This window comes from Lepidochelys kempii, chromosome 7 (assembly GCF_965140265.1).
Source record: "Lepidochelys kempii isolate rLepKem1 chromosome 7, rLepKem1.hap2, whole genome shotgun sequence".
Classification (NCBI taxonomy): Eukaryota; Metazoa; Chordata; order Testudines; family Cheloniidae; genus Lepidochelys; species Lepidochelys kempii.
Window position 1 is genome coordinate 30,163,278 of NC_133262.1, and position 11,596 is coordinate 30,174,873.

Below are 11,596 nucleotides of genomic sequence, written 5' to 3' on the forward strand. Positions count from 1 at the left end.
TCTGTCTATGTTTAGGGGTGTCCGTTGTTGTGCAGACCGTGTAAGAATGCCGGTGCGTGCAGTTTTGTGTGCAGAGCGACGCGTGCAGTTGTGCAGTGTGTGTGGTTGTGCAGCGATGGTTGTGTTGTTGCACAGCTGTGTGTTGTGCAGAGATGTGTGCTACGGTGGTGTACAGGGTGTGTGCTGTAATACGCGGGCGGCGGGGGGTGGGGGGGTTGTACAGGTATGTGTGGTGTTGTGGTACCGGGGGGTGTTGTGCAGGCGTTGTGAGGTTCAGGATGTGTGCGGTGGTGTACAGGTGTGGGTGTTTGTGTGGCGTTGTTATTGTAGTACTGGGAGGGGGGGCGTGTTTTTATCTTGAGTCGGTTTCTCTGAAACGCATCTTGAACAAACAAAGCTTGGAAACAACACAGAAGGGAATCCTTTACTATTGCACAGCAAGCAGGAGGAAATCACACTATATTTGGATATCTACGTCACCGAGCACTGAGTCAATCCCCGGACCGTACCAAATAGATTTAGAACGCGGGGGGGAATATTGACTTTGATGGCCTTTTAGGGGCTGACCAAACTCTGATTCCAGGCAGAAGGGGGCATCTTAATTGAATAGAGCCCAGCGGAACCGGGGTGGGTTGTTGGAGAGGGGATTCCCTGCTTCCCTGATGACTTGAAAAGGGCGCGGGGTGGGACGCCCCTCCCCTCCCCCAGCTTAAAGTGAGGCGGCCCCGAAGTTCCCATTCATAAAAAAGTAACCGGGCGGGAGGCAGTTGAGAGGCGCTCGCCGGGCTGACCTAGGCATAGCACAGCCCCAGCGGAGAGACGGACATGTTCAGGGACTACGGAGCGGGCAGAGCCGACGGCCCGGGATCCTCGTACAACCCTCGCCCTCAGCACCCTGCCCTGCGCAGCGTGGGGCCGGCCGCCGCCTCAGGGACCCCGGGAGCAGCGCAACAGGTAAGGGGCGAGCGGGGCAAAGGGCCGAGAGCTCGGTCGGCCTGTCCCCACGCACGCTCCCCTGTGTCTGTCTGTCCGCCTCGGTGCACACCTCCCCTTCTGTCCGCCTCGGTGCACACCTCCCCTTCTGTCTGTCTGTCCGCTCCAATGCACACCTCCCCAGCTGTCTGCCTCCGTCTGTCTGTCTGTCTGTCCGCCCCTATGCACACCTCCTGCTCTGTCTGTCCCTCTGTCCCCATACGCACCTCTCTGGCCATAGGTGCTGGAACTAGGGGTGCTGCCCGCACCTTCTGGCTTGAAGCGGTTTCCATCATATCCAGGCTTTACAGTTTGGTTCAAGGGCTCTCAGCGCCCCCACTGTACAAATTGTCCCAGCGCCCCTGTCCCGCACTGTGTGTCAGCCTGTCCCCATCCCCACCCCCCTATCTAATCTATTCTCTAGCCATCCCCAGCCGTCTAGACACACCCACCCTGTCTCCACACCCTCCCTTCTTTCTCTCTAGCCCTTGTTCCTCCACACACCCAGCCACTGCCAGCCATCCCTGCCCGATCCCCTCCCGCCCTGCTCCAGCCAGCCTTTCCCCGGTCTGTTTTCTTGCCCTCTCCTTTCTCGCTCTCTTTCGTTTCTGGGGAGGGGGGCGATGACTAATACTCTGGGTTGATTCACCCCACCGCGTGGCGGCAGCTGGTTTGACCCCCCCTCCCCCTTGACGCACGCAGGCACTCGCGTGCCGATGGCTGAGGAATGTAGGGGGTTCCCCCATCCGGCGCTCTGCAGCAGAGCGACTGGGGGGGGGGGGCTCCCCTCGTTTGCTGCTGCCTGAGCGCCCGGGTCACAGACCCTTGTATTGAGCTGGCGCTATGCGGGCCTGGGGTGTCCCTGTCCCTGCCTCCCGCCCAGCCACATAGTGGCAGCTGCAGGGAGACACGCCAGAACCACCTGTACCAGTGGAGGGGGACTCCTCGCCAGGTGTCATCCTACAGGGTTTATGACACACCGTTTATCCCATCCAGGAGGGGGCTGCGGAAGCAAGTGCACCAGGGTGTCTAACCTCAGCGGGTTTGTGGGTCTGGCGGACACTCAGTATTTTAGCTCAGGGAAGGGGGGGGGGAGAGTCAGGACTCCTGGGTTCTGTGCCAGCTCTGCTCCCCTTTCACTTGGGAACCCACTTCTCCTCCTGGCACCTCCGTGCCCTGCAGGACGGGTCCGGAACGTAAGCCACAGGGCTGAAAACCAGAGGGGGGGCCCTCAAGGCCAGTGTGTTTTGCCAGCTGTCCCCGGGCAGGGTTTAAGACTCGCCTCCCTCTCTGGGCTGTCCGCAGCCAGCGGTGGGGACCCAAGCAGCCCAGTGGGGCGTGTGGGGGGGGGGGGAGAGACAGAGACAGACCCCAGGGCTGGACACACTTCCAGCCCCTCAGACCTCCATAGCTGGCAAATTGTGAGGCACCCGCCTCCCCCGCAGCGGCTGGATGTGTGTTGTGGGGGGTGGGGCTGGGGCTCCAGGCTACGGCAGAAGGTGGCAACAGGACAGACCTGAAAATGGGGCGCGAATGGGGGAATTCCCTCCTGCTCCCCAGTCCTGGCTCCCGGCTGGAGCTCCGCGGTGCTGTGTCACGCCGGGTGAGTCACGGGCTGCGCTCACCCCGGCGGCCCCTCCGCTCACCGCGGCCTGGCTTCCAGGGAGCCGAGATTCCTCAGCAATTTCCTCTTGCATAAGGGCGCCGCTGCGACGGCTGCCAGCCCCACCCCAAAGCCAGCTGCCGCGCCTGCCGACCCCCTGTCAACAGCTGCCACACAGGGGATAGAGAGACCCCAGGCATCCTGACGCCCAGCTTCCCTCCCCTTCCCCACCCCACCAGGCCCCCCTCTCCTCCCAGAGCTGCAAAGAGAACCCAGGAGTCCTGGCTCCCAGCCCCCACTGCTCTAACCCAATAGACTCCACTCCCCTTCCAGAGCCCAGAGAGAACCCAGGGGCCCTGGCTCCCAGCCCCCACTGCTCTAACCACTAGCCCTGGGTGGGGTGGCAGCCAAGATTCAGTGCCTGGGAAGCTCTGCTCCCATGCCCAGCCCCCTTTGTGTTTTGGGGGAGGCCCCAGTCCCTGGGGCAGTATCTCCCCCAGGTGTTCTCTTTCTGACACAGAAGGCATGGTCAGTCTCCTGCCCCAGGGCTGGGCAGCACCATTAAGCAGCACAGTGAGCTGGGGTGTGACGCCAGGGCTGGGGAGGCACCCACTAGGCCAGGCAAACTGGGTCAAGGGGTGGGGAGGACACGGGAGGGTTATCTGGGGGCAGGATTTCTGCGCACACCCTGCTGTTCACATGCAGGAGCATGCCAGAGGATCATGCTGACTCAGTGGCCCTGGGAGCTGGAATCACCAGTGTGTGCCCAGAGTGGTGACACGGAGCCCTGTGTTGTCTCCACCCACTCTGGCAGGTGCTTGGTCTCTGTGCCCACACTGAGCCCTTGGCCTCTCTGTTGCTGAAAGGACTGGCTAGTGCCGAGGTGGGGATGGGGCCCATGCACTATGCTGAGACCCAGCAAACTTCTTTTACATGGGGGTCACGCAATGGGCATGGGACAGAAACAGCTGTCATGCTGTGGCTCTGGGGCCGGATCTGAGCTGGCGTCTTCTAGAGGGGAAGACCCCATATCCCATCTCCATACCTCTGAGCCAGCCAGTCTTGCAGCATGGGGGCTGGATTGCAGCTGGCGCCCACTCAAGGGAAAGGGGTCTGTATCCCATTCTCTACCCCCTGAGCCTGCCAGTCCCTTGGTCCTGGCTCCAAGGAGGTGAATTCCTCTGCCCCATGCCCTGGGCTCTGCCCCTGACATTCGCCAGTTCCTAAAAAGATGATGGGGCTGGGAAGTGACTCTAAACCTTCCTGTTCTGCTCTGCCCCATTAGCTCCTCATTCATGTAATAAGTAACCCCCATGAGCACCCCTAAATATGGGCAGAAGGCAAACAGTGGGCATGGCACTAGCAAAGTATCTGCCTGTCTGCCTATTGCACCAAACCAGCTGCTGTGCCTGCACCACTCTGTCCCCTGCTGAATGGAATCCTGACCATGTAGCTGTGTATCCTACACACTATACTGCCAATCATTAGTGGGGATTCTCCCAAAGCCTGGAGGGCCTGTGCCTTTGGGGTGGGAGGGTAGGAGTCCCAGCCAGTGACCGGCCACCATGCTCAGAGATAGCATGACCCGTAAAGGCCTTCAGAACAGCTTTGTATTGATTCAGACAGGCTGGTATGGGATGGAAGGGGCTTTGGCTGAGGGCACTGCCAGGGTGACATAGGGCCTAATAGATAGGTGTAGTCAGGGCTCCTGGGTTCTACTCCCAGCTCTGGGAGGTGAGGCAAGTCTACTGCAGAGGGGTGCAGGGAAGAAGAGGGGACTGGGAGTTAGGACTCCTGGGTTCTCTGCCAATGACTTGCTCTGTGAACCAGGGCAGATCTCTCTCTCTGCTGGTTGTGCCTCAGTTCCCCATCTGTAAAATGGGGCTATCAGGACTTGGATTACCCCATGATCCCCAAAGGTTTAACCCCAGTAGAAGCCTCGGCATGGATTTTGGGTTTAAAATCCCAAGGCCAGCAGGGTTGGTTATTTGACGGTTGGGAGATAGAAACCACCTACAACATTTCCAACCCCCACACACCAGCACTGGGGTGGGAGGGTTCACAGATCCACAGGCTCAGGGCTGGGCCCTAGCTGTAAACGGTCTCTTGGAGGAACCCCTTCAGCAATGGGGCCCACTTTTCCTTCAGGGCAGGCCACACAGCCTTGCAGCCCCTGAACCTGAGCCTCTGGGCTCCAGCCCTCTTGCGCCACACCGGGTGTGCTGCCCAGCCAGTCCAGATGAGACAGACTCCTAGTTAGAAGTTTGCCCACTCTTCAGGGACTAATGCACCTCCAGACGCATGTGCAGTGACACCAGACAGCCCTTTGCAAACAGGCGGGGCCTTGAGTCACCTGCAACTCAGCACTGGAAGTCCTTAGGTTAGCACAGAGAACTGCATGTTAAGACCGAGTGTGAAATGGAATCGCCTACAGCTGGGCTGGTGGGTTGCCCTGGCTTGGCGGGATGGACTGTTTTTCCCTGACCCTTCCATCAGTCCTAGGTGCAAACAGCCAGCCTGGTCCAGAAGCCGACTCTTTAGCTCCTGCTGGTGACCTCCCAGTTCTTTGTCTCCAGGCAGGGCCAAGCTGAGTTCACAACCTCACCTGCGGAAGCTTCCCTCTGCTGCACAATTATTGGCATGTCCATTGTCTCTCTGGACCCTGTCTTGGTCTGGATCGGTTTCGATCAGTTCCTTACAGACCCATTCCCTGTGGGCCAGGCAGCAAGGCCGTACCCACAGCTCCCGTCCTCACTGCCCCCAAGTGCAGATGTAACCCTTTTCCTCCACTTGGGAGCAATGCAAAGTACAGAAGCTGAGGAACACAGAGGCTTCATAATAATTTTACAGAAAATCCCCACATTGTCATAGAGGGTGAAGGGTGACATGAACTGTCAGATCCAATAATGGGGGGTTGGGGGGATGGTGGAGGGGTGCTAAATATGGAACCTTCCGAGGCTTCACTGGGCCCCTAGGGAAGAGTGTTGAATGACAAAGAGGAACTTTACAATTATTTAAAGTGAATTGTACTATGAATACCTGGTTCTCATGTGTATTAGGGCAGCACCTAGAGACTGTGGGCTGAGAGGGAAGGGGATCCCATTGTCCCAGGTGCTTCATGGACACACAGTAAGAGACATGTCTGCCTCCCCAAGATCTCACAGTCTAAACAGACAAACTGGCAGCTGTGAAATCAAGACGGGATGGTTTTCTAACGGGGCTGCTCTAATTCAACCAGGAATTAGTTCAGGGCCATCCTAGGAGCTGGGCTATGCAGGAGCTCAGACTAGATGATCACAATGGTCCCTTCTGGTCATATAATCTGTGAAGGGGAAATGGAGGCATTAAGAGTCAGTGGCAGGAGCCTGAAGTCCTGAACCCTGGTGTATTATTTGACTTGCTGTCAGACCTCTGAAGTCATCTCCAGGCTCAGCCAGACACTAGCAGTTTCCATTAACAAAATTGTTTTTTTCCCCCAATGTAAACCTGGAATTTCCTTGTTTGTTGTTTAAAATATCAGCCCCTTCCCTCACCTCAAAGCACTTCACAAAGCCAGTCACTTTAAGGCCAGGAAACCTCTCTGATCATCTGTCTGACCTCCCACATCGCCCAGGGCAGAGTTTCACGCACCAGTCCCATGGTGCAAGGAATTCTTTCCTTTCCCTGACTTTATGGACATCAGCCTGTTACATTTCCCGCCTCTCTGTGTTATCCCATTTTACTGCTAGAGAGCCTTGCCCAGGGAGAGATGCAATGACTCACCTGAGCTCCCAGGTTGTCAGTGGTTAGAGTTGGGAATTTAACCCAAGAGTCCTGGCTCCCAGGCCCCCCCAAAGGCACCATGTATCCACTAGATGTCACTCCTTTCCCAGGGTCAGAAGGAGAATTCAAGTGACTTGACTCCAGCCTCCCTGCTCTTACCCACTATACCCCACTCCCCCGTCAGAGCTGGGAGGAGAACCCAGGGGTCCTGATTCCCAGCCCCTCCCTCCCTGCTTCCTAGACATGCTGCCTCCATGAGGGTGTCTGAGGTCACAAGGAGACTGAATGCAGCCGGTGACCCAGGATTTGCTCCTGGAGCAATTCACTGCTGGCCCCTAAGCCAAGCCAGGGCCCCCTCTGCAGGCTGGAATGCTTTGCCAATATCTGGGTGCCCTTGGCAATGGGGATCTTTATTTGGAAGCACCAGGTGCCCTTGTGATGCTGGCACTGCTGCCCTCCGCAGCCAGACCTGCTCCCCCAGGTCCGTGTGTCAGTCCTGCCCCCTGTACAGCCCGTAGCAATGGGGAAGCCTCTTTGATGACAATGCACCCAGCTGCCCTCCCCCAGCCTCTGGCCTCCTCTAACTGCCGCCTCCTCTTGTCTCCCCAGAAGTTCCCCCCAGGCCCGAGTGCAGGGGCTGCCAGCTTCATTCCCAGCCTCAACACCATCACCTCCAGCCAGGACCTGCAGTGGATGGTTCGGCCCACGATGCTCAACACCTGCTCCTCGCCCTCCTCCTTCACAGCTGCCCCATACCCCCGCCCCTATGCCCCCTACCCTGCTGGGGCCCGCCCAGGCGTCATCCGCACCATTGGGCCCACCCTTGGGATACGTCGGAGGCACAATGAGCATGTGAGTAAGGCAGTTATTGGAGCAGGGGTGGGGGGAGAGGGGCGAATGCCTAGCCCAGGAGGGCAGTGGGGTGTAGAGGGTTGGAGCGGTGGGAGACAGGAATCCGGGGGGGGAGGGTGTTGCTCTGTGCCTCAGTTTCCCACTCCAAATCCCCAGGACAGTGGGAAGCTGCCCCCTGATTTGCAATGGCTGGAGGAGGTGGGAGAGGGAAGTGGGGCTTCGCCTGGGCTGGGGGGCGGGGGGAGGCGAGTCCCCTTCTGCCAGGAGAACCAAGCAAGGATGGCTGGCACTCATTCCGCCCTAGGGCTGGGCCTCTTGCCACAAACGCCACAGGGCAGTGGGGCCACCTAGTGGCTAACATCAGAACCGCAGACAGGACACAGGGCGCTGTCCATCGGGAGCTCTCCAAATGCTTAGCAAGGTGGGTTCAGAGAACTATCCCCACACAGAAAGCTGGGGGTAACCCCCAGGAGCCGTGACTGCCAGCCCCCCTGATCTGACCACTAGGCCCCACTCCACTTTCAGAGGCCTGGCTGCCAGCCCCCATGGTCTGACTATTAGACCCTACTCCCCTCTCACAGACCTGGCTGCCAGCCCCCCCATGTCTGACCTACTAGGCCCCACTCCCCTCCCAGAACTAGAACCCAGGAACTCTGGCTCCCAGATCCATTGCTGTAACCACTAGAGCCCATTCTGGTCTTTGAAGGGAATCACACAAGCTGGGATTTGGCTGGGGCATTTGGGTTCACACCCTGGGGGCAGGCAGGAGAGGAAATGACAGCATGCTGAATCATGGAGCCACAGGGTGACTCAGAAGGGAAGGGGCACTGGGGCCAGCAGCATACCGGGACTGTTCCCTCCGCAGCCTGTGGAATCCAGGCAGCATCTGAAGCCACTGGGGCCAGAGAAGGCTGGCTGTCCCTCAGCCAGACTTTAACCCTTGCCCTGTCCCCCAAAACTACCCTTCCCCTTCCCCAACCTAACTAGAAAAGTACCCCAGTCTCATCTCAGCACTGAGTTAGGGATCCCTGTATAAGAATCCCCCATGCCCCACCCCAGAGGTGGCTGCATGTTTAATGCACTGTGGGGGATCCCTGTGGATATTATTGCTTGGGGGTGAAAGCCTGACAAGGACCTGGTCCTTGGCAGTTTTCCATGGACCGGCATAGAAGGGGGATAGATATGGCATCACTGTCATTCATTTGAAAACCCCTGCCCCTCTCTTGCCCCCACTTCAGATGACCCCTGAGGAAGAGGAGCGGCGCAGGGTAAGACGGGAGAGGAACAAACTGGCTGCAGCAAAGTGCCGGAACCGGAGGAAAGAGCTAACGGACTGTCTGCAAATGGTGAACACCCCCTACTGAGTCCCCACAACACTCCCTGCAGCACAGCGCCCCCAGCACCATGCAGGGGCATTGGGGTCGGCCCTGGCTGTGCGGGGAAAGTCCCCCTACTGACTCCCCCTTCAGTTCTCATTGGAGGTTGCCCATGCAAGTTCTGACCCTGCCTGGCTCTGCAAGAGATGGAATCAAAGCCACCTGAACTGTGATGGCTGTAGGGCAAGATGTGCCCTTCCCACTCCTAGAGCTGGGGACAGAACCAGGCATCTCATCCCTCCTGTGCTAACCCACCAGACCCCACTGCCCTCCCAGAGCTGGGGATTTTACCTATGGGTCCTGGCTTCCAGCCCCTCCCACCCCCCAGTCTAATCACTAGACCCCACTTCCCTCCCCATGCCAGGGATAGAACCCAAGTGTCCTGCCTCCCCCTGACCTGTCTCTCCCCCAGGAGACGGACCAGTTGGAGGAGGAGAAGTCGGGCCTGCAGAAAGAGATTGCAGAGCTGCAAAAGCAGAAGGAGAGGTTTGAGCTGATCTTGGAGGCCCACCGGCCAGTGTGCAAAGTGCAGGATGAGTCCTCAGGAGAGGAGGAGGAGCCGGGGGGGCCTCCCGCCCCACCCCCTGTCAAGCAGGAGTCCCTGGAGCCTCCCACAGCAGTCCCACGTCGGCCCCCACCGCCGGTGCCCCCACGGATCAGCCTTCCCCCCAGCGGGGTCCTGGAGCCTGAAGCCCTGCACACCCCCACCCTGATGGTCACACCCTCGCTAACTCCCTTCACTCCCAGCCTGATCTTCAACTATCCTGCCCCAGGGGAAGGGGAGCCCCCTGCTGGCCACACCTTCCCGCCTGAGCCCTGCAGCTCTGCCCACCGGCGTGGGAGCAGCAGTGGTGACCAATCATCTGACTCCCTCAACTCCCCCACCCTGCTGGCGCTCTGACAGGCACGGCTCCCCCAGCCCTGTTCTTCCTGCTCAAGAACCAGCCTCATGACCAGGAACCTTCCATGTGGTTCCAGACAACTCTAGAACTGTTCCCTGTCATCCCAGGCCCTTTTGGAACCATCCACCTCAGCTGTGGTACCTTTGTGATCATTTTCCCATTATCCCAACTTCCTGTTCATTCCAGACACGTCTGGAATCTCCCCGTCCACTTTCAAACCTTCACTGTCATTCTAGATAATTCTAGAAGCGCGCGCACACACAGTCCATTCCAGGCTCCCAATTATTTCACACCCATCTGGAATTTCCCCCTCAGCTCTCGAACTTTCACCGACATTCTAGAACCTTCCCTGCCATCGGTGTTTCTTGATTATTCCAGAGGTCCCTGGAATCTTTCACTCACGAGCCAGGAATCTGTCCATCCTTTTACCATCATTGCCGAAGAATGTCTTTGTGCTTCAGAACCATCCCAAACCCTCCCACAATCCCTTCCTGTCTGTTCTAGAGCAGCCCTACCCTTCCATTCCTTTTGGGATGTGGCAACCTTCCCAAAATTCCCATCGTGCTTGCTGGTTTTTTCTGGAACCTACTAGAGCTTTCCTGACCTCCTCCTGGATTGCTCTGGAATATCCCCAGCCATTCATGGTCTCATACTAGATCCTAACCAAATGTCCGAGTTCAACAGGCACTCCTTCTAGACTCTGACTGACCATTCTAGCACAACTTGTTCGTTCTAGAACCGGTCTACCTGTTCTACGCTGCCATTGCTCATTGGAGACTACTCACAGCTGTTCCAGACCTCTCTTGCTGTTTCTAGCCCTCCATCTGACTGCTCCAGAAGTCCCTCATTCTTGAACTCACCTGAACATTGCAAACTGCCCCTCCAATCATTGTCGAACCCACTGCCAGATCCAGAACAAACTCAGGTGTGCGGGATTCTACAGCACTGGCCAACCAAGACCCAGGACTGACTTTTTTGGCTCCCAAGTTCCAGAAGCTGCTCCAGAACCGCAGGGCGTGCTCTGGACTGCACAGCATTCATTGTTGGAGCTACCGTTTCTATGCTATTTATTGTCACTCAAAGAGTATTTTTCTACCGATGGTGTCTTGTGTCTCGGGAGACAATTAAAAGCTACAAGTAGAAACGGCTCACGTGTGTGTTTCGGGGGTGGGGTATAGGTGTTGGTTGGTATATGACTTGAGGGTGTTGGGGGGTGTATGTGGTGTGGGGGGCATTGGAGTTGTGGGAGGGGGAGGGGGACTCTTAGGGGGATATGTGAGGACGTGTGAGTGGCAGGGGTTTTGCTGGGGGGTGTATGAGGTGGGGCATGTGGATTACTGGGAATAGTGTGTATGCAGTTGGGAGTATGTGGGGTGGTGGAGGAAGTATATGGGTGTGTGAGGGCAGTGGGTTGGTTTTGTTGCCGAGGAAGTGTGGGTGTAAACGCACACAAACACACACACTGCCTAGCACAGCCACAACCCCATGCCCCTGGCGCCGGAGGAGTATCTTCGCTAGCTGACAGCTGTAGTGCACTGATACCCAGTCTGCAGGGGACACCCCTTTCAAATATGGCTCACTGAGGTGCCTGGCCCTGGCTCACTTCCCAGCAGAACCACAGGGGCTGGGCCTGGCCTGGCCATGCCATGAACCAATCCCCTTTTGCATCAGTGGCACCCATGTCCTGTGTCCCGCCCCGCTGGACTCCGACACCTCCTGGAGCAGGGGACAAAGCACCTGGATCCCGGGACCAGTGCATCCACGTGGAGGGAAGAGGGCGATAGGTAGCTAGTTAGAAGTGAAGCCAAGTGGCTCTTCGATCTTTGGCCCTTGGGTTACAGGCCCAGGTGTGCATCTGAAGGAAAGTGCAGTTGGAGACGCTTGTTGTGAATGAAAAAGACTCAGCAAGGAAATATCAAACCCAACAAGCAGATCCCGGCCTCGACTGCTCTAGCTCCCCTCAACTAATTCCAAATGAGGTAGATGCAGTATCTCAGCGGGGCGGATGTAGTCTCCCTACTCAATGGGGTGCACTATCCTAAACAGCCCAGAGGGCACCCACAAACCCAGCACACCTCGGCGATGGGCCAGCATTAGGGAGGCCTGGGGTGGAGGATCGAGCCTGCCCC

The 11,596-nt window shown here is 57.7% G+C and overlaps 1 protein-coding gene across 2 annotated transcripts; it reads left to right on the top strand.

Annotated features, from left to right (window-relative positions):
• The first annotated feature begins 695 nt into the window (after positions 1-695).
• FOSL1 (FOS like 1, AP-1 transcription factor subunit) lies at positions 696-10,611 on the top strand. 2 transcript variants are annotated; one of them, XM_073351659.1, is made up of 4 exons: positions 696-954; positions 6,947-7,189; positions 8,428-8,535; positions 8,978-10,611. In XM_073351659.1, exons 1-4 carry the CDS (start codon positions 826-828, stop codon positions 9,464-9,466), a joined length of 969 nt encoding a protein of 322 aa, XP_073207760.1. In that variant the 5' UTR covers positions 696-825; the 3' UTR covers positions 9,467-10,611. The 2 variants fall into 2 exon arrangements, with proteins under 2 accessions (XP_073207760.1, XP_073207759.1); XM_073351658.1 differs by lacking the exon at positions 696-954 and having other exon boundaries at positions 3,244-7,189.
• The last annotated feature ends 985 nt before the right edge of the window (positions 10,612-11,596 follow it).

Coding starts and splice junctions, on each gene's coding strand:
- FOSL1 (XM_073351658.1), top strand. CDS start 6,707: ATGCTTTGCCAATATCTGGGTGCCCTTGGCAATGGGGATCTTTATTTG. Junction 7,190..8,427: donor GTCGGAGGCACAATGAGCAT/GTGAGTAAGGCA, acceptor CCCCCACTTCAG/ATGACCCCTGAGGAAGAGGA. Junction 8,536..8,977: donor TAACGGACTGTCTGCAAATG/GTGAACACCCCC, acceptor TCTCTCCCCCAG/GAGACGGACCAGTTGGAGGA.